This window comes from Platalea leucorodia, assembly GCF_965183815.1.
Source record: "Platalea leucorodia genome assembly, chromosome: 1".
Classification (NCBI taxonomy): domain Eukaryota; kingdom Metazoa; phylum Chordata; class Aves; order Pelecaniformes; family Threskiornithidae; genus Platalea; species Platalea leucorodia.
Window position 1 is genome coordinate 121,768,808 of NC_138823.1, and position 21,476 is coordinate 121,790,283.

General features: G+C 40.4%; 2 protein-coding genes across 2 annotated transcripts in view; one reads left to right on the forward strand and one right to left on the reverse strand.

Moving 5' to 3' along the window:
- METTL6 (methyltransferase 6, tRNA N3-cytidine) lies at positions 1–8,923 on the reverse strand. Its single transcript, XM_082309290.1, has 6 exons — positions 8,831–8,923; positions 6,820–7,203; positions 6,025–6,159; positions 4,584–4,754; positions 3,070–3,211; positions 1–395 (listed from the first exon to the last, which is right to left on the reverse strand). Exons 2-6 carry the CDS (start codon positions 7,099–7,101, stop codon positions 247–249), a joined length of 879 nt encoding a protein of 292 aa, XP_082165416.1. The 5' UTR covers positions 7,102–7,203; positions 8,831–8,923; the 3' UTR covers positions 1–246.
- EAF1 (ELL associated factor 1) overlaps positions 8,886–21,476 on the forward strand; it is a 20,758-nt gene continuing 8,167 nt past the window's right edge. The window contains exons 1-4 of the mRNA XM_082309303.1: positions 8,886–9,064; positions 12,681–12,775; positions 16,066–16,202; positions 18,811–18,977. Coding sequence (XP_082165429.1) covers positions 8,962–9,064; positions 12,681–12,775; positions 16,066–16,202; positions 18,811–18,977 — 502 coding nt within the window. The 5' untranslated portion in view covers positions 8,886–8,961. The remainder of the gene's footprint in view (positions 9,065–12,680; positions 12,776–16,065; positions 16,203–18,810; positions 18,978–21,476) is intronic.

Here is a 21,476-nt window from a genome sequence, read left to right on the forward strand (position 1 = left end):
CCTCCAACAATGCTGCACAGGATTTACTTCAGAAGCATACAGATACTCAACAGGTTGCCTGCATCACTAAATCATCTTAAATTTGAATTAGAAATAGCATTCATATTTCATATCTGAGGATGAAAACCAACAAGAGGTACTTGATGCAGTCATTTCTGGTTTACCAGAAAGATGAGCACACACAAGGAAAAACTATGTGCTAGCTTCCATTTCAAACAAGCAATGTTGTTGCTAATCAGCAAGAACTTATGTCTTACTGAAAGGTTTTTTAAATTTGCTTTGAAGAAAAACTCTTGGAACGCGCAAGTCTTCTTTCCTGTTCACAGTTTCTCGCTGCACATATTCATTGACCACTTGCTCATATCCCTCAGCCTTGAAAAGCTGAGACAAGAACTCTGGAAGAGAATTAAAAAAACTAAGATAAAATATTATGTTTAAGCTATTTTTAAAACACTAGTCAGCATTTATATAAGCATATGTTCTTATGTGTTACAGCATGAAAATCACACAGGCCTTCAGATTTCAAGCAGTTCTACGCAGGCAGGCTGCTGAATAAAAATCAATACAGTTCTCCTTTAGAAACATCAGCCTAAGCAAAACAGCTTGCAAAACTGGGGCTTAAGCTAGTTACTCAGTTTAGTTTCCACAACTTGCCACATCTCTTTTTATTGAGCTTTGTCATTCTCCTTGTAACTGACTCCAGTGCGTTTTCACTTTGTGCAGATGACCTTTGCTAGCTGAATACATCACTTATTTCAAATATTTCAAAGGTAATTCAGCCTTGCAGGCACATCTCTGCTCGAGGAAGAATACCACCCTATGTTACTAGACATTCACATGCCATTGCTCAACAGAAAAATGGACAAAATGCCAAAGTGGATATGGTGGTACCAAGCCTCCACTAAGTCAAACGGCAAGTATTTTCTATAAACAAAAGAATCTTACTCAAAGCATATCTCCCTTAGGGAAGGCAGAAGTACCTCACAAACAGGGTGACCTATGCAGCAGAGAGGGCTGCTCATGCTATTCACTTGTCATGTTAATTAAAAATCATCACTTTTCCTTTCCTGCACCTTGTTTCATTTACTCAGGGGGTAATTTCACAATAAATTTAAGCCATTCTAAACTTGTGGTACTTGATAGAAAACAAAGACATGCCATTTTTTCACTGCTCAGGGGGATCAGCTCAATGAAACAGCTGATTGTGTGGGTGCAGGAACCCCAGCACTAGAAGAGGGGGTGTGTTGGGGAAGGAAGGTGAGACTACCCCCTTTGGTGGTAGTGCAGGCTTATATCAACTTAAGCCCATCATGAAGCCACATGCACTGGTTGTAAACATAGTATGTTCATGTAAAACGGGGGACCCACATCAATGAAATATAAATAAACAGCACTTAATTGTGGACCTATTAATGTCTCATTGTGAGGAAGTTGCACATATTTCATAACACAAAACTACAACCATGCCTTCCTCCACAAATTTAATATTATTTCAAACAGCAGAAGAATGTTTTTTTTTTCCCATGGAAGAAGCTCAGTGTTGTTATCTGAGGCCAGACACATTATAAATAAGCATCATTCAAATCATCCCATGCAGCAATTACTTGGGGTACTAGTGTAGTGCTAAACAAATGAAAAATAGCATGTGTTGCAAACTGTGCGGAAATGATGGGAGTCACGTTTCTAGCAACAAAAGAATTCTCAAGCATTAAGCAATATTTATACCAAAATCAGTGAGATGAATGAGATCATAATGATTAAAAATGGGAGCAGAGGTGGTCCATGAGACAGTCACAGACCAGCCCAAGGCAAAACACTTGCTAGCATGAGCAATATAAGATAAATTCTCTCTTTTCTCCTTCCTTCCTCTTCCTCCCCCCTATCACAATTCTTCCCCTAAAGCAAACATGCATACTAGCAAGGAATTTCTCATTCAGAAACCATTCTAACACACAATAAAAATGGAATTTAAAATTCCACACTTTTATTTGTTCCCTTTAGCATCCATTCTCTTTGTAAGAGCTAATTGTTTAAACAGAACTAAAAATCACTCAATAAATAACAGTTCTAGAAATGCTTCAATGAAGCTGTAGCACAGCCTGCCTTATCTTAGATTTCACCATTGTCCTATAAAGAATAGAGAGCGCTCAGACAAGATTAATGGTTTTTATATATCAGAAGCAATTAGGCAATACATTATGTCATAAAATATGAATAACATTTACTTGGCTCCAAATCGGTCTCTTCAGTGGCTGTATTTTTCTTTAGACTAAGAACAAAGAGCCCCACAGAAATAAACACACAGTTCTTATTATACAATGCCCTGTAATTGATAAGGGGAAGTAATGGTTCACTAAAGTTTAGCATGAGAAATTGGGAGTTCGGAGACAAGCTATAATCCCAACTCACTGTGAGAGTCTAAGCAAATTCCTTCATGTCTCCGCACTTTAATTTCTCCACCAGTAAACTGCAATAATTAACTTCCTTCCTAAAGCATTACGAGCACTAAACGAAAAACTGTTTAAATACTGTATCACATGGAAATGCTTTTTGCATCATCTTTACTGAAAAACAGAAGAGTGACCACAGCTAGTCAGTGCTATCCCAGCATGATCTGTGCACAAGCTTCTCAGTGCTCTAGTCATCGTTCTGCTTTAGAAGTCATTGACTTCTTCGGTAGACCTCATCTTGCACACCAGGAATAGCCTTGCCAAAAGAGTGATGCCAAGACAACCACTTAGTTGCTTCATGAAGATGATCAATTCTTGATCTTTGAACATTGGTCTTTTTTCCTCAGATAACAAATCTGAATTAAATTCAGCAAATTCAGAAACTGCTGCTCTTGGCACATTATAGCACGCAGAAGCAGCTTGTAAACAAGAAAGTGATCCAGAAAGTCCTGCCAGTCTAAATACTCCCTTCCTCCCAAAAAGGATGGCAAATGAAGTACACCACAATTTAACAGTTCATCTGTGTAAAACAAAAATTCCATGGGCAGGTTGGCAATTCCCTGAAGCAAGTTTAAACAGAAGAGTCACAGAAAAGAAAGCACTCTACAGTATGTCTTACCTTGAGTAAAAAAATACGATCTTGTCCCATCTTGTCTAACATAAAAGTTTTCTCCAAGTTTGCTGCCAGATTTAAACCTGAGCATTGCATGATCATACAGTCCATAGTCTCTGAACAAGACACACTTGCCTGGTTTTAATACCTGTCACACAACACATATGTGCTTTAATAAAGTAAATGGATTTAGCCATGTATATATATATTTATTTGTATACACATACAGACACATACACGTAGAACTAAGACAAGGTATCCTACCACATTCAATACAGAAGTGATATATGTATTGAATTCATTCCCTGTCCAACAAAAAAGTTGTATATAAACTGGATTGTCCGCTCTTAAAAATGCTTCCCCATGAACAGTAGACTGCAAATAGTTTCAAGATACCTGTTTGGGCGCTAATCAGCTAAATAAGCTTTTTACAACACTTTCCAAATACAGAGGAAAGAAGAAAATATACAGTTTAACAACAAAAATTAAGTCCTAACAGGGCATTTTCTTTGTTGGGTAGTATAGAGTCTAGCACCTGTTTTTGCTTAATAATTAAGAATAAAATTTAGAATACCATGACATTTCTTTTTTCACGTGAGAAAGAAAAATGTTGCAATATAATAAGAAATAAAAAAAGAACAATTTCAGGAAAACAGGTTGTGGGTTTGGGGTTTTAATTGCTCTTTGGTAAAGAAATCAAGCCATAAAGAGTTTAAAATTTAGAAATAGATGGTCATTGGCCATGCTGACTTTAGACATTTGATGCATGCAACTTCCCTACCTCATTAAATACCAGTTGTGTTTGTTACATGAGAAAGGAGTACTTGTCACTTGCAAATTTGTGCAGAAACCTACAAGCCGAGTTAAATGAGCCAGGCATCTCCAGAGAGAAAACAGTAATTAGCCTTTTCATGTGCATGAGCTAAGAACCATTCCTGACTTTGGAAAACAGCTGGAGACATACCAAAAAAATCTAACATTCCCTTTTCAAACTACTGATGATAAAACAAACAGAATATATGATAATATGTATAATATAAGGGAGATGAGTCTCTCTAGATTAATGTTGATCTCTGAACACCCTACTTCTAAATCACCACAGATCAAGCGTGTTTAGCAATAACAATAACATCCTAACTGCAAGTCACTGTATGTTCTAGAAGTCAGTGCTGGTTCACTGTCATTCACACCTTATTGACACAGACATTTCTGCAATCCATAAACATTATTTGTAGCATACAAACGAGGAGCCCAAGTCACAGGTTCAAAATACCTTTTTGTGATGTTGATGGCATGCATTAGGCCAGAACCCAAACAACTTCACAATACCAAGAGAGAAAAAAAAAACATTGTAAAACATATTTTAGTCTTGTTTACTAGGTGAACTAACTAAATACATCCATGGAATGTAGTATTAAAGATCACCATTACAAGAGGGGTTATTTTCTCAGAAAAAAAATGTACTTTCAAGCTAAAAAGAAGGAAAGTACTTTAAAGGCTGTAAAATCAGCTGGTTTTACCTTGTAAATGTTCTTCAAGACAAGATGCATTTTGTCAGGATGAATGGCAGAAAGCACAAATATAAGTGTGACAACATCGACAGAATCTGCTGGTATATTTTCTAGAAGGTCATCTTTGGTAAGATCACACTGGAACACTTTACATCTTTCAGTACTGTATAAGGCATTTTTCTAGGGAAATGAAAAGAGTATGCTTTCACTGAAAATTACCAACATTTGTTACTGCAAAAAAGTAAAAAACTTGTGAAACTAATCAGTAGAGTGACACAAAACATGGCGGCAAAAGAACATTAACTTCCAACAGGTGACTGATGCAATCAGAAATTCTTTGCTGCATACAACAACAGTGAAACTACAACCACTAGAATAGTCTGTTCTCAGGAATTTCAGAAGGAATGTGCATAAGACAGTTCAGAAAACATACCACTTCTGCTTTACCGCTGCTTCTACTCTTTAAAAATACAGAAATATTATTAAAAGAAATTCTGTATTACAGGGTGATCAAAGTACAGCTCTTGAGCTACAAGTAGACTGTGAACAGTTCGGGTTCATGTCACATAACCTGCAGCTAGGCTGTTCTAGCCCAGAGTTTTGCTGGGTAAAAGGAAAGCTGGTCTTGGCGAGAAAGAAATTCAGCAAGAGTTGTGGAGGCAGACACCACTAAGTCATCCAAAACCCAGGGCAGACACTCAGCCCACCCTCATCTTGCAGCACAGCTGTGGCAGCCCAGGGAGCTGCTGTCCTCTCCTGTTTGCTACACATATTTCTTCCCATCTTTCCCATGAGGTATGCGGTATGTGTGTTGTGGTTCTTGGTCACAAATGTCCCACAAGAGAATGCTTTCAAATAACAGATATATAGAAACTCACCTGTGATTACAAACTTAATAAATCACCAGACTTTTAAAGCCCAAAGCCCCCACCATCCTTGCTGGAAGACTTACTTAACTTTGGACTGCAGTACCACCTACCTATGAATAAGTATAAACATACCTATTTCTAATCAGGCTACAAATTTGCCTAACAATAACTTTCATAGCCCTATTTTCAAGATTCTCCTTAGGACTCCCTCTGCCCCACAAATATCAAGGGCAAGCTTCCATCCCAAACAAATTTTACTTCTACTGCACAGTCAGCAGAGACATAGTAGTGCTCCCAAAAAACCACAGCCTTCACAAATCATTCAAGTAATCAAGTACACATCAAGTAATATCCATATATTACCATAATGCTACAACTTGACACTGAAAAACTAGGTCTTGAGCAATGATTCGGCTTCTTGCATAGGAGGTCCACTGAAATGGATCAGTCTCCATTTTTCGGCAAAAGCTATTCTACCCTTCTTACAAAAAGGAAGGCAAGAGAAGTCTGTCATTCCAGTCATTTGTCATTTCAGAAGCTTCTAAAGACACTCTAAAAGAAGTTCCAAATATCACACTAACCTTCACATACTCCACAGCTCTAGGAGAGAAATCACAGGCATATGCAAAAATATTCAGATCTTCTTCTAAGAGTGGAAACAAGCAGTTCCCAACCCCACAGCCTGCTTCCAGAATGGTCAATTTCTGATCTGCAAACTGAGGAGGAAGAAATCCAAGATAAAGCACATCATTTTTGTTTTCCTCATGGTATGAGCAGAGATATTGTTCAATCAGCATTTTAAAAGCTATAATAAATTTTAATTACCATTGATTCAGAAACCAAAGTAGCCATCCATTGGATAATCTGCCACTACAAAACAGAAATCTTGATTTCTGCAAAATTACAAATCTTCTTAGAATATATTAATATTTCTTTAGTCATCTACCCCTTAAGTAATCAACAGATTGCTGTACCATTTCTGTCTTGTCTTTCATTCAGCTATAATGAACAACAGATGCATCTGGCTATTCCTCTTAACGATGTTTTGCAATTAGCCTGTAATTCTGGATGCTTTTCTTTAAAGGAGTGTTCTGAAGTGCACCAACTTGCATCTGAAAATGTCACATCAGAGACACAAGCTGTCTATTTAGAACACAAAACAAATATTCCAGATTTCGTTCTTAGTATCCAGTAAGGGTCAATTATAAACTGAAACCAAACTGATGCATCTGATACCTGAGGAGGTATCTTTGATATTAAGAGAAACTACACAGGGCACTGCAAACTTAACATGTGACAGCTAATGACCCTAATGGCTTTGTTATAAGCATTATAAAATTATTTGGAAACAATCAGAGGAAGTGTATAGATCTCACCTCCCGACATGCTTTTAACTCTTGAAACTCTCTGGTTGTCCAATGTCTGTCTTTGAAGAAGTTGGTGCTGTTTCTTTTGTAAAATAGATCCCAGTTCTTTTGTGCCTCTTTCTCCAGTTTTAGTTGTTTGAACTCGGACACCAAAACCTGATCTTTTGCCAGTCTCTCGGCTTCTTCTGGGCTAAGGATTCTTGCACTATGGCCTTTTTTTTGGAAAACACCATCTTCAGTAGATGTTGTTATTATATCTAAGCAATCGGCTGATGTGTTTTCTTGGAACATCCTAGATTCTTTCACACAAATATGAGTGCCAAAGACCCAAGGGTAATTTTTTTTCTTTAGTGGATGTTTCCATCACTTAACTTGGGTGAAATAACCGAGGATCTAGAAGCAGAAGAAAAAATGAGAGAGTTACAGTATGCACTTACTGCGATTTTACGGTGAGCTGTCCTACCTGATGGACTGCAAATGCCACCAGATTTCTCTTAATTTCAGAAATCCTCCATCCAAGCTAACAACTGCATATGACATCACACTGCTGTCAAAGAGATACTTAACAGTCTCCTGGTCTTCCCTCTGCATCCTAGAAAGCTAACTTACAAGAGAAAGATGGTGCAGCTCTAAACTTATTTTCACTAAAACCAACTTTAAAAGGAAAGCAAGGGCTTTGTTTCTTGTTAACCCCAGTTAGAACACCTCAGAAAAATCGTAAGTGAAAAATAGGTGACATTTAAAAGTCCCATTAAAGTTGATGAAACAAACTGTATTCATGTGAGCATTTCTCCTTCCTGCTCTCACCTCTGGGAGAAAACACTGGTGAAAACATGAGCATTTATAACACCACGTCACTCGAACAAGAGAGCAAAACCAGTACTGTGGCCAAAATGCCCATAGCTGGCCTGTGTCAGCATTCCTTCCACTACCTCCTCCTGAGGATCCACGCTGGTTTTAACAATCACAAGTTGTTTTACTTTCAGAAGTTAACAAAAATGGAGCAATGAAAAGAGTTCTGCATAGGCTGGGAAGGGATCCAAATCTTTTCCCTGATGTTAAACTAGTTCTGACCTCTGCCTTGCCACAAACATCCAGATCCTGGAAGATGGCACATGTCAGTTAAATCCTGCATGGCTCAATAGCTCCCAGGGAAGCCCAGGCAGCCAAAACGTGCCACTTGTACACCAGTGCCCAGAACCAGGCATTAGTGTCATTTCACCAAAATGGAGATGAGAAAAACCCAACAATGCCCACCCTAAAGCAAAAAAAAGAGTAATACTTCACTTACATATTTTACCTTACATGATACAAATATGAACGTAAATTACAAACGTGTGCAAATGAAATAAAGAACTGTGAAAATTTTGTCCAGCTTCACAGGAGACAGGTGACACTCTCTTTTTCCTTCCAAAACAACAGAAAAGGTTACAAAGAAGAGGCTCCCTTGAAAGAAAGTCTCCTCAAGAAAAGCGTATCCTCAACAAAGAGCTTAATCAGCAAAAATTCTACTATGTGCCTGGCACGCTACAAAAAGATCAACGTTTATATTTCTTCATAGGATAAGCTAGGGGGTAAAAAAAAAAAAATCCAAGCTAGTCCTTTCAGTGACCCATTTGTGCTCAGAAAACGCTGTGGTGGCAAGCTAGCACGATGATAAACACGGTTTTAACAGCCTATGTTTAGGCTAAAGAGCCTTTTAAAAGGTGTTTAATCCAGCCCCAAGACCGCAAACAGGTAATACCTCTGTGCAAGCCCCCGGCCCTCCCACAGGGAAACCGGCTTCCCGCCAACAGCTGCTCCCTCAGAGGGGCCGGGGCCGGGGCCGGGGCCGGGGCCGCCACCGCCGCGCTGAACGACCCGGAGGGAAGGCCCCTCCTGCCCTGCCCTGCCCTCCCGAGGGCGGGGAGCGGCCGGCTCCCACCTCTCCTCTGAGGGACGCCCCTCCGGGGACCCGCTGCCCCTCCGCGGGGACAGCAGCCCTTGCTCGGCCCAGCGCCCCCGCCTCGCCTCGTCGTACCCGCCGCCGCCGGCCCCGGAGCACTTTCCCGGCTGCACTCGGCCCCCGGAAGGGCGCCGGGCGGCAGCGCACGGAGGAGAGGAAGGGACCGGCCGGGCCGGGCGGGGAGGGGACGGGACGGGAGCGGGGCCATGAACGGCTCGGCGAACTCGCTGCTGGACAAGGAGGAGCACCCGCTGCAGCTGGGCGAGAGCTTCGAGCGGCGGCCCAAGGCCTCCTTCCACACCATCCGCTGTGAGCGCCACCCCCTCTCCCTCCCGGCGGGCCCCGCCGCGGCCGCCCCTTCTTCCCCCCCTCTCCTCCCGCTCCCCGCGTCCCGTCCCCCTGCCGCCTGCCCCGGCGGCGCTTCTCCTTCTGCCGCACCCACCCCTCCCGCCGGCGAGCCCCCTGTCCTCCGACCCTTTCCCGCCGGGCGGCCCCGGGGCGGGGGGCAGTACCTGCCCGGCGCCCCGCCATCCTCACCACGGTTTCTTCCCGGGGTCCCGCCGGGGCGCCTTACTCGTTAAGGGCCGTCCTCTCCCCGCCGGCCTGCGGCGGCCTCCGGCCCGCCACGACGAAGCTTTCCTGTCGCCCTGGCCGCCCCTGCTCCTCACCGCCACCCCAGGGCTTCGCCCCCCGCTCGGCGCGCGTCTCCCCCCTGTCCCGCCCCCCCCCAGCGCCCACCTTCCCTCCCACGAGTGTTTTCCCCACAGAGATGAGCACCCCCGGCGGGCAGCCTGAGGGGAGAAGGGGAAGGTGGATGCCGGCCGAGAGCGCTGGCAGGGAGGAGGTTTGAGCGAGGCAGGCCGGGGAGGGCGAACGACTTAGGAAGTTTTTCATAAAGCCTGTGTGAATCGCTTAGGAGCACAAAGCGATCCCCTCCGTGAGGGGGTGGCTTACCATTTCATTTTATTTCATTTTATTTCATTTTATTTCATTTTATTTTTATGGCAGTTGCAGGACAGGTCACCGCAGGCTGCGGCCTGGCGGGAGTGCCTGGAGAGGAGCGCAGCTGATCGGCAGCCCAAGTGCCCTTAGTTTGATTTTTACCTGGTTATTTTTGCGATGAGGCAACGTGTAACCCAGCAGCCCCGTCCCTGGCTGTGCCGCCTCCAGCCAGCAGTCATAAGTCACTTCCCAGGAAAGCCGGCAGAAATGACTCGAACGCATACAGTACTACCTCATAAGTGTAAGACAAAACCTGAGGTAGGGTCTCGAGCAGTTACGAAGTTTTTGAATAGTTGGAAGAATATGTGGGGTTTTTTTAAAGACACTAGATATTATTCCAACTGCTCTATTCTAGCATTAGGTACATTTAATTTCATATTAGAAAATTGTTTTGAAGAGGAGCTCATTGTATCTCTGTATTTGAATTCTGTGGGCAAGAAATTGCTTTTTCATCCCTTAAATGAGTCCAGGATTTAAAATGAGTAGTAAATCACCAACAGTAAATGAAAGTCATACTAAACTTATATTTCAGTAGCTTTGTATTAAGGTGGGGAATTTATACAATTAACAGTAGGATTTTTTTGTTTTATAATGCATAATCGTCATCCAGTCTCATGGCCCATATTCATACACTACAACTAAGTAATTTTGGTGATATTAGTCACCCGAGTGTGACTTGAAAGAACAGCTTTCTAGATTGAGCTGTTACTCAAGCAGATGGGCAATGATTGAGGCAAAGATATTTTGCTCAATAGTAAACTCTGTCTAGTGGATTAACACTTAAATTTTGTGCGTTTCATCCCTCTGGTTATGCATAATTCCACCATGCTAAAAAATACCATACCATATGTTTGGTACATTTAACTGCTTATACATAACACTGAGCAGTTTTATCCAGCACTAACATGCTAGCAAATCTCCATTTATAAATCAAAATTTTAAAATAGCCCAACTATCAAATGAATGAGGTTGTTGTCTGATAGCATATAAATTAAACCCAAGCTCTATCCAGATAGAAATACACTGGGTTTCTAGAATTCAAAGTGCTTCAGTAATCAATTTCTTAAGGGATTGCGAAGCCAAAGCTCTTCAGACTACAACTGGAAGAACGCAGTTTTATTTCAAAAGAGCTTTCTGTGTCCTGTATTTTCCATCCGTGACTTTCAAGTGAGATCTCTTCATTTCCTGGTTATAAATTTTTTTCCTAACTGTTGATCTGGAATGATTTATCTGGGATCCGAGCATTATTTTGTTCCCGTAATCCTCTTCACACAAACTACAATAAGAGGATTTTGTAGGCTAAATTTGTTTTGGCCTTCTTAAAATACTTCATTCCTTTCTCTAATGTTTATGAAATTCTGTACTGAAAAACTGGATTATCCCTGGAAAACACATCTTAAAAACATTTGACTTGGAAAAAGGACTGTGGCTACATTTGGAGGGACATATGTGCACTCCATCTACAGCAAGATTAGCCAAGCACGTACACCTAGTAAGCTAACCAAATGAAAACAACTTGTTCAGTGTTTGTTTAGAGTAACTATATTTTGCTGATACCTAAGAAAGAAGTGTGATAGTGATAGTCCTTTTAATTTAGTGACTGCGCTGTTGAAACTCTTGATCCCTTTTTGGCAAGGACACTAGCTCTTGTACAGCTGGTTTGTTTTATTTAGCAAGCTTGCACATAAAGTAGGTGGGAAACAATAGCTAGAAATAGACTGCTCAGATGAAAATGAAGGATATGATTTGGTCTGGCAGTTAAGTCATGAGGATTAAGTCAAGTGTGCCTGATTCTGCTTGTTGTGCTGTCAAAGTAAAACTCAATTAGACATTAACGTCCTCTTAATGAGAATTTATTACAAGCTGGAGTTTTGGGGTTTTTTTTTTTTCGCTAAATGTGCTTTTCATAGTGGAATTATATTTTAAATTTGTTCTGAGATATTAATTTCTTAACTAATGCAGTAATTAAAAGCCTTGATCGTGAACACGGTTGCACCTCTTCTTATCCAGAGATGCTAGAATTGAATGGAGGCTTATTTTAAAAACAAACAAAACAAAACAACCTATATCTGTCTGATCTTATTTCACTTTGTCTAAATCCTCTGTCAAAATATTACAGGTTCTGATAGGTTTTTTTCTGTTTTTTATGGCTCATCAGCATGACAGAATAATGAGGGGAAAATACTTTCAAGTTAAAATGTTCTTAGTGCAAATAAATACACTAAGCGGACGTGCCTTGTTTGGGAGGCAAAGCATTCTGTACAATGCAGCAAAAATACTTAAAACTAGCGTTAGTTTAAAGCCATTACAGTGTCTCACCTTAGTCATCCTTTCTATCCACAGTGGCTTTGGACTAGCATGGAGCCTGCTGAAGTAAGATCAGCACCTCTTTTTTTCCTCATAAGTGAGATCTGAGGTCTCTTCTACCCTTGAGGAGGTATTGTGGAGGCAAAATGGCTGTTAAATAGCCGGAAATATCAATAAGGCTAAATGAGTTGGTGTCGCTAACTTAGTCTTTGTCACAGAGGGAGTCCTCAGGTTTGGAACTGGCAGCAGCCACGCAGAACCCTGGGTCTTGAAGCTGGTACTGTTTTGAGATGCATGGTACAGTTTTACACTTGCCTGCAACATTAAGTGTCACTCAAAGCCTGGGGTTTGGAGAAGTTTGCTTTTGGTCTTCAAACACAAGGTCTAGAACCTTATTTCCATTTTAAAAAGGAAATTCAGAATCTGGTACCGTCATATGACTGGGGCGCTGAGCATAGACACATTGTGCTGGTGTGTTATTCCATCCCTGCTATAAACACTAGCGTGTACTTTAGCATTCCCTATAATCACAGTAAATGTGCAGTGACTCTTTGCAGGGCAGGATGACACTTCTGAAGAATCTAAGAAATGTAATCGCAATTGTTTTCCTCTTTAGATGATTTTAAGCCAGCATCGATTGATACATCTTGTGAGGGGGACCTCCAAGTGGGTAAAGGAGATGACGTAACAATCACTTTGCCACATATTCCAGTAAGTTTGTGATATGTGTCCTTGTTTACTCTCCAACAAATTTGCAGTACTTAGTCTAATGTAAATGTAATGTAAATTTTCACTTTCATCTTTGTTAATACAACTGGGTTCAATATTTGAGCTGCCAGACTTGTAGTGCGTTACCTTAGGAAAGGACTGTACAATTGAATCTTTGTAAAGGCTTATATCTGTAAGGTTGCAGTCTGTTCTTTACTTTTGGTTCCTTCCTTCCTACTCTTCCTTGAATAACAAGAAGACTTTTACTGTTAGCTGAAGCTCTATGCCTGGTTTCCATCCGTTTTTAGTGCTATGGCTTAAAAGACTTAAAAAGAAAGAAAGTCTTTAAAGACTTAAAAAGAAAGGCAGAGTAATTTGGGCTTTAGTCAGGGTTTGATGTTCAGAAGCCACAGGTAGGCCTGTAAGCGTATTCTTCCCATAACAAAAACATGTACAGGTAGCATAGAGGGTTCCCTGCCTTTAGCTTTATCAGTGGAAGCGAGGGGGGTGGTTCTGGTGAGTGGCAATGAAGTGGTTTCCCATCCCCTTCCTCCTCAAGTTATGCCATAAAGATCTACTGTATGAGGAGGACGGTCAAACAGCAATAAAACAAGTGATCAAACTGTTTATAGGTGCAGCTGTTTTGTAATTGAAGGTTCAGTGGTTTCCTTACCAAAACAAAAGACAGTGCTTGCATGCTGGAACTGGATTTTTTTATTAGCTGAAGCTAGTGCTGTGTGTCAAGCCAATAAACCAGAATTCACAGACATTGATGGGTTTGGTGGTTGCAGGGGAGTACCAGTCAGTTTGGAAGCCGTGTGTCAGATCCTTTTGGTGTTGTTTATTCTAGCGTATTGGTGTTGGTAGGTGATGGTACTGTGATAATTCTCATTGAATGAGGCTTTAGGCTGCTTCCCCCATTCCTGTTTTTTATATGGCTTTGGTCACCTTTAGTGCTGCAGGAGGTCACACGCCGGTTTTTGTCTATAAAAACGATGAGCATGGTAGTGCTATTTGAAAGCAGGTAACAATACGATTAATAGCAGTGGCATTCATCTTGGATTGACTGGGAACAGTGTTGTTCATTCATGTTTTGGGTTGAACAACGTCACTTGTCCTTTTCCAAATCTCTGTACTAATGAGTTTAATTTGATTGTATTCCCATGAGTATGAACAGCTTTGAGTTTATAGTATGCTTTGGGGGCTCAGGCAGCTAACTGCACTGAATGCAGCCACTGTGCTGTTGTTCCAAGGCTGTGCTGCCTGTGTTCCAGACAGAGAGCTGGAAAACACTGAGCATACTGGAAAAGAGTGAGAAGTTTTGAGATCGTTTCATCCTGACAAGATTTACTGAATTTCTTGGATCCTACTCTGGTTCTCAGTTGCCCAACAACTGGATAGGATCCAGGTTCTAAGTTGTTCTTTGAAATTGCCTGGTCCCTGAGGATACCTCTGATAATTTGTTCAATGGAGATATTTTGGTGTCCCTTGCTGCTTGGATAAATTAAAGTACTATTTCTGCATGTGGATTTAGTGGCTTTAATATTTGATAAACAGTCTCGGTTGGGGAAGTGAAGAATTTCTGTTTGTTATAAAACCCTCATGCATGAAAACAAATTGGTTAAATTGATTGTCACCTGTTTCACCTACCTCCTTCTTCTATCCTGTAATCAGCAGAATCTGTAAGCCGGTGTTAATTAGTCACTAACATAAAACCTAAACATTTAATTTTAAGTAGAAGGGTGGGACTGTTAATTTGCTTAAGCAGGGTTCCATTTCTGCTTATTTTTTTAGCCAAAATCACAATCTTTGCTGAGTTAGGAGGCTTCTGAGTAGCAGAATGATAGCCAACAAACTGATCAATTTTCATTACATTTGTGCATTATACATTTACTGACTTAGTTGTCAACAGCGAGCAGGATTTGACTTTCAGCTTGCTTTTTACTCTCTTAAATGTTGCTTTCCTCTCTTAAATGTAGGAATGATAAAAAGGTAACATGCCTTTGAAGACTAGACTTTCTTGAGACACCTTTTCTGAATTGTATCTGTCTCTCTTACTGTATCTTTGTTGGGAATTCAGATTTTTCACCCTTACTCCTCCAAAGCCTTTTTAAATTCAAACATAGTCTATTTATTAGCAATATGGGGAATAAGAATTGCATTCTGAGTGGTTAAAATATGATTGTTCATTTTTGGTACTCAGAATGAAATGTAGAAGAGTGTGTTTTTTCCTTTTCTCCCTGATTTTGATTGCTTTCCTACAGCATGTGCAAAGGTGCACATGAATAAGGTTTCTTGGTTGTTTTTGGTTTTTTTTTTTAATTTCTTTTGTACATAAGCTATACGTTGCATAGAAATCTGAGAAGGTTTCATAGCTGAGAATATACTTCTGTATATCCCCTTTGAGTAGCATGTCCTTTTTTGACATGGCCAGGTGTGTGTCCATGCTGCTATGTGCAGATAAGCCATAGATTCTGCCTCCTGTAACCCCAAAACAAGGTGTATGAGCCAGCCTGTGCATGGATGCAGTACAGCTGAGCATAATCTCAGCAGTGTCAGTTATCCAGTGTGCACAACCACATGAGTTTGTCTTTATTGCTTCTCGGTCTAAGCCATTAGACTTTTATGGCTCTATGCAGCATTGTGTGGACTTGGGGACTTTCTGGAAGGCATCAAAATACCCCATTTGCTTTTGAGAAGACATTTCGGTGTGATTGTGTGGCATCTACATGCTAATCTGACTTTGAAGAAGGCAGCTGTTCTTATATAGTTTGTGACAGTTGCTTGTCATCCACTATGAAAATACAGCCTTTTTTTAGTAGATATTAAATACAAAGCAGTTTAAATTATTTTTCACTTGACCACATATTTCTTTAGGCAACAGTTCTGCTACATGAGTAATTAGAACTTTATTTCTTATAAAAACCCAAGATTTCCAGAGCGGAAATGTCAGGAAGATTTCTGATACTTGTCAGGGCCAGCTATGCAAATTCTGTTGTGTTACCGTTTTGGGAATGAGAACTGTAAATAATGGCAACAATGAAGAAGATGTTTTGTCACTGCAGAGACACTTAAAATGATGAAAGGCATAATATTGCTATGAGGAAACATCTGATCTACTGCATATAACTGTATTTTTCCCTTTTCATGAATGAACATTTTCTGTAGGAACTAAACATTCACTGTTTAGCCTCTTGGTCACAACAATACATATATTTATTTCTCTTAGTGTTTATAAACTTTTGGGTAGGGGAATATAACCAAACGAATGTGTGCTCTTTCTTTGATACCAGGGTTCAACTCCACCAATGACTGTGTTTAAAGGAAATAAAAGGCCATATCAGAAGGACTGTGTGCTTATTATCAATCATGACACTGGGGAATATGTGCTGGAAAAACTTAGTAGCAGCATTCAAGTCAAGAAAACAAGGTAAAACTGGGGACAGGGCTGTTGGTAGGATTCATTCTTAGCTAAAGTTTCTTCTTCAGACTGTCTTTTGAACCAGAACTCGGTTTTCTTTTATTTTGTAGTGATGTTTAATTACTAAGCCTTATGGGCTTCACATGGCCAATTATCTTGCCTAAAAATGCAAATAGGAGTGTGAATCCAAGAGTAAAGAATTTGTAAATTCTCCACTGCTGAAAAGACATAATTACAGTTTACAGTGAAACACCTCTGATGATTTGAAGCTTTGGAAGCTGGTTGAAGGATGGGATGTGTTTCAGGAGTCTCTAGTTAGCTGAAAAAGACCATGGAAATACTAGGCTGTCAAAAGGATTGTTGGACTTTCTAGGTTTGTTCCTTACAGCTTCCTGTGGGAGTCATGATGCTTTAATAATATACTCTTAGGGAACAAGAAACACTCATCCCTGTATTGGATCAGTGATATATAAAGTAGAACACAAGTCCAAAGCCTCCAGCTGCGGGGGAAACTGTGGAAATAACGGTTATGAGAAGAATTGCTGAGGTCAGAAATCCTCTCTGACCCAATGTTCTTACTTAACTGCACAAATGCTACAAAGTGTGCAGTTGGAACGTTTTTAGTAGTCTTGCTGCTCTGCAAGTACCTGAAGTTTCTGGATCAGGTTCTTTCGGCATCACTGGACCTCAGGTTGTTGAGATCTAAAGAGAAAGCAGTTATTCAAATGTCTCGTGAGGAAGCAGCTTGTAAATAATTTGACATGTTTTACATTAAAAAAAAAAAGAAAAAACACTTTATTGTGGTGTAGAACTTTTAGCTGCTGAAACTACTAGAAATGTGGGTTGCAGCTCAGCAGCAGCCAGCTGGACGTTTGCCAAGAACACCTTGAGTTCAAGGGAAATGGACTGTAACACTCCTCTGAATCAGTGATGTGAAAACTCATCCACGTGGAATTCATCTTGTCCAGTGGATATGAGCACATCATAGATGAGATTTGAATTCCCAATTGAAGTTCTGCTGGACTTTGTCCAGGTGAAGCTTAAGTCAGAAAGGAGCAAAGAAGTGCAGGAGGGCTTGGGTTCAGTGGAGTGTTTGGATCCACTGAGTTTTGGCTCCAGTGAGGTGAAAAGTATTTCAGCTTTTCTCAAGCAGAGGCAGGGTGGTAAAAAATTGGGGATCCCTCTTTTGAGGAATAGTGCTTGCAAAGTCATTCAGTTTTCTAGATCAGAAATGTCTCTTTTTTTTTTTTTTTTTTTTCCCCCATGGCTACCTTGATCTTTGATGACCTGTTGACACTCTGTGGGAGCAGAGTTTTTAGTGTTAACCTCCTGATGACATTCACAGGGGAGTAATTGCACTTATTCTACGTAAAACCTTCCGTAGTTCCAAGAGCACAATTAATACTGGAAACAATCTTTTGCTTTTACCTTTCACTTGATACAGTGAGTGTATTCCCAAATCCTCACTTCTATTATAAATGACTGCGTAAGCTGCATTAAGGTGATATCTGATAGCTGCATTTCAGTGGTGAATGAAGAGGTGGTTCTGTGCTTAATTTTTGAGGTAGCATCTACAATTCAATGAGGCACAGAGATACATGAGTATCTCTGATAGTGATACCTGAGCTAAATGTACTAGCTCAGATACCAGAAGCGGTTTAGGTGAAGTCCCAGGAAGTTCTGCATGGGCTGGTTTAACTTGTTTCTCAGTGGGATTAGCTCAAAGGCACAAAGTGTCACACTGCTGAGCTGGGACCCTCCTAGAACCAAAACTGAGCTCTAATATCCACATAAGCTGCTTCTGTGCTACACTACGTAAAGCCATACCCCCAAAGGCTTTGGTGTTATGCGATAAATACACCACCCGCTTTAACCTCATTATGGTGTACCATAGAGGGACCTGAATAGTATTTTGGTTTAGGTGTTTTTTTCTGCCAAGGGTATTGACCGTCCTACAATCTCAATCATATCATTGATTCAGTAAAAGGAAGAAATACCTGATTTGAATTGAACAGCTAGGCACAGCGTTATTCTGGAGACTACTTCCCACTAAGGGAACAGCTTAAACTATTTTTAAGGGATGATAGCAAATGAATGAAAAACAGGAATTAAATGCTTGCGTGCTGTATTTAGCAGTAAGAATGATTGCTCTAGTCAGGTTGACCTCTAAGAGAGTTCAGTTTGAGATTATTTAATTGCAAGTGAGAAAATTGTTTCTTTTGCTGTGATTGTTTTAAGCAGGATTCTGTTATGAGTGGATTTGTTTTATCATGTAGTCACTTTAAATTACTATGATTGTGTATTCTTTTTTAAAAATACAAATACTAATTGCTAAATTAAAGCCTTCATCGTTCTTCAAGTGGAGAATTTGGCACCGGTGAACCACATCTGGATTTGAAAATACATTTTGTAAGGGTGTTGCAGTGGAGTTGTATATGTTTATTTGTTATTGAAAGAAAGTGTTGTGTACAGAAAGCTGTAATTCACTGTTTATCTTTATAAAACAAAGTAGAGATCTGTACAAAAGGAAGTCACAGATGATGCATTAGTGCAAGGATATTGAAAAAGCTGAACATAGTTGCACGGTACCGCTGAATGTCTCTGGTTGTTTTTTCAGAGCAGAGGGCAGCAGTAAGATCCAAGCCCGAATAGAACAACAGTCTGCCCGAGCATCTCAGCCTCCTTCACAGTTCAGAGCCCCAACCAAACCAGCAGTTGGACCTAAAACTTCTCCTTTGAAAGATAATCCTTCTCCTGAGCCCCAGCTGGATGACATTAAGAGAGGTAAAGAAGGGTTTGTAGTTTCCTGAGTTTTGGTTGGTTTTGTCTTCCTTCTTTATAATAAAAACTATGACTGTGCAAGTTATAAAAACATTATAGTGTTCAGGGATTAAAAGATGGTACTTGACAGCTGGTTTGTCACCTTTATATCTCGTTTTAAGGCATCTTAGTGAATTATTTATTCTCTTCTGCCAGCATAGATATTTATACTGCAGTCTCCTCTGGCATGAGAGAACTTCCTCTTTCTGGATAATTTCCTCTCCTCCAAACTATTTCTCTGTTCTGAAAAGAAGATAAAGTAAGTGTGAATTGAGAAACCTGTAGCTGAGTGCTAGATGAGTTGAATGGGTGTCTTAGGCAACGACAACAACAACAACAACAAAAGCTAATGGTCCAAGATCTAGTTATGCAATCAAGTAACTTGGACGAAAGTTACTCTTGCACTGAGTAAGGTTGGAGCCATTTGCCAGTGGGATGGAAGGGCTGGGTGGCTGTGTTCCCATCACAAGACCTGGAGCTTGTGCCATGCCAAGTAGTGCTAGTAGGGGAGGGATGAGAGAGTGAACAACCCTGCAGCTTCCCCTTTATACCACAAACACTCCTCTGCAGCTTTCATCACATCTGCCATATAGTTGCTGTACTTCTCTTAGAGTACTTTGAAGGGACGACTGGCTCAACTCAGTCTCCTGCTCAAGCAACGCTTTGTCTCAGTGTTTCACTGTGGGCAGGGCACACGTACTTTGCCCATGTCCTTCCTTTCATACTGGTGTGATATGTGCTTTTGCTGTGGATAACAGTCAGAATGAGGAAGACTTTAAATTTAAATTTTTATTTGGTTCTCTTGTGTTTCTTGTCTGGCACCAGATGCAATTATTTTATTTTAAGATTGTTCTTTCTGTCTAGTATTTTTTTTCTGGGTCTCTTTTTTCTTTCTTTTTTTTTTTTTTCCCTCTGTCCCATATACCTATTTTTGCCTGTAGACTTAGCCTATGGTAATTGCCCAGACTGTGTTAATTACTTAGCAGGGTATTTTTTCAGTTCATGGTAATCATTAGGTGACATTTTTACTGCTAAGCTATCTGTGTGTTTGCATAGGTGCTGACTGGTCTCACTCTTTCACAGCAGTAGTATTTTCAGTACCTGGACGCTGGTCAGCAGACAGCATCAACGTCTGAGAGTCTGTTAGCTACAGTTCCCTTAGCTGCATTGCCATTTTTATTTTCTGTGTAATAGGTAAGGAGAAAGATAACAGGTGATACATCGATTTAAAAATTGAATCAGTTGTGAATTTTAAATGTATTTTCTTGTAGTGTGTAATAAGTTACTTAACCATTGGGGCAGTCTTTTGTATACATACAGCAATTTGTAAAGGTCATGTTATAGTAAAATAATTACATTTGTCTGGTGTGACATCTATTCTACAAAGACCACTTTCTACTGGTCTAAAGTATAAGTCACATTGTTTAGAACTGTCCTAGTAATTTTTTTGCCACTTGATCATCTTTTCTTGGAAAGTACCTCCAAATAAATAACCTGTAGAGTTTTGTTTCCAAAATCAAGCAAAAGAACACCCAACTTGTCCTAAAAATAGGACTTCAAGTTGGTGTTTTACAGGGAGAGTTGCTCAAGGCCCAAAAAGAGCGGAAATACCTGGGCAGGTGGGTTTTTTTGCTTACAGTATACGCTCTTAATCGATGCTGGAAAAAAGTTATAATCTACAGTGTCAGTTTTACTAAACCATTTATATCATAAGAACCAACTTGGGAAAGGTAGAACTAAAATGACACCATTCTACAATGAGAATAATTAATAAAACTTAACTGTAAAAGCTGTGAGATAGTCTTCAGTCCTGTTATCTTCCTTTAATGTGTCTTGTTATGAACAAAGACTTGTAAGTTCTGAAGAGACTGCATTTAAGCAGTAGTTTTCCTTTTGGGTGAAGTACCTCCTTTGTACAAAAAAAAAAGATAAACATAAAGCTGAAATTCTGTGTTTTTTCTTGAATGGACACAGCACAGAACTTACAGTCCCCAGAGGAGCTGGATGAAAGAATTTCTGGTGCTATGACAGTCTCTTGCTCCCAGTGTGCCCTACTTAAGGGTGTGGTAAGACACACAGCCCTTGTGATGTTTAACAATAGTTTTAAGGTAACCTCAGTGCAGGTTTCTTCTTTCCCCTGGTACCCTCAGCTGCGCATTCCCATAGCTCCCCTTACAGATGAGCCGGGAAACAAACGTTTGCTTCAGGTAGGTCAGTTCTCTTGTCCCATTACACAGCTATCCAAACAACAGTGCCTGAGGACGGAGTCAGGGCATGTGGGAGTTGAACCAGTCCTTTCCTTATGCAGAGAGGCCTTTGGGAGGCTGTGTCTAGCATCCTGCACCAGAGGAATCTTTTCCCCTGATAGCTTTTTATATTGTCCTCCTGCCTGAAGGGAGCAAAAGAGAGGGTAAGAGTTTGTTCTTTTGAATACTTGGCTACATATGATAACATTTCATTAAG

Bases quoted from the DNA above. Each gene is read 5' to 3' on its own strand.
- METTL6 (XM_082309290.1), bottom strand. From the start codon at position 7,101: ATGTTCCAAGAAAACACATCAGCCGATTGCTTAGATATAATAACAACA. The intron at 6,160-6,819 runs GTGAGATCTATA...CTTCCTCCTCAG, and splicing joins AGTTAAAAGCATGTCGGGAG to TTTGCAGATCAGAAATTGAC. The intron at 4,755-6,024 runs GTTAGTGTGATA...TCATTTCCCTAG, and splicing joins GAGCTGTGGAGTATGTGAAG to AAAAATGCCTTATACAGTAC.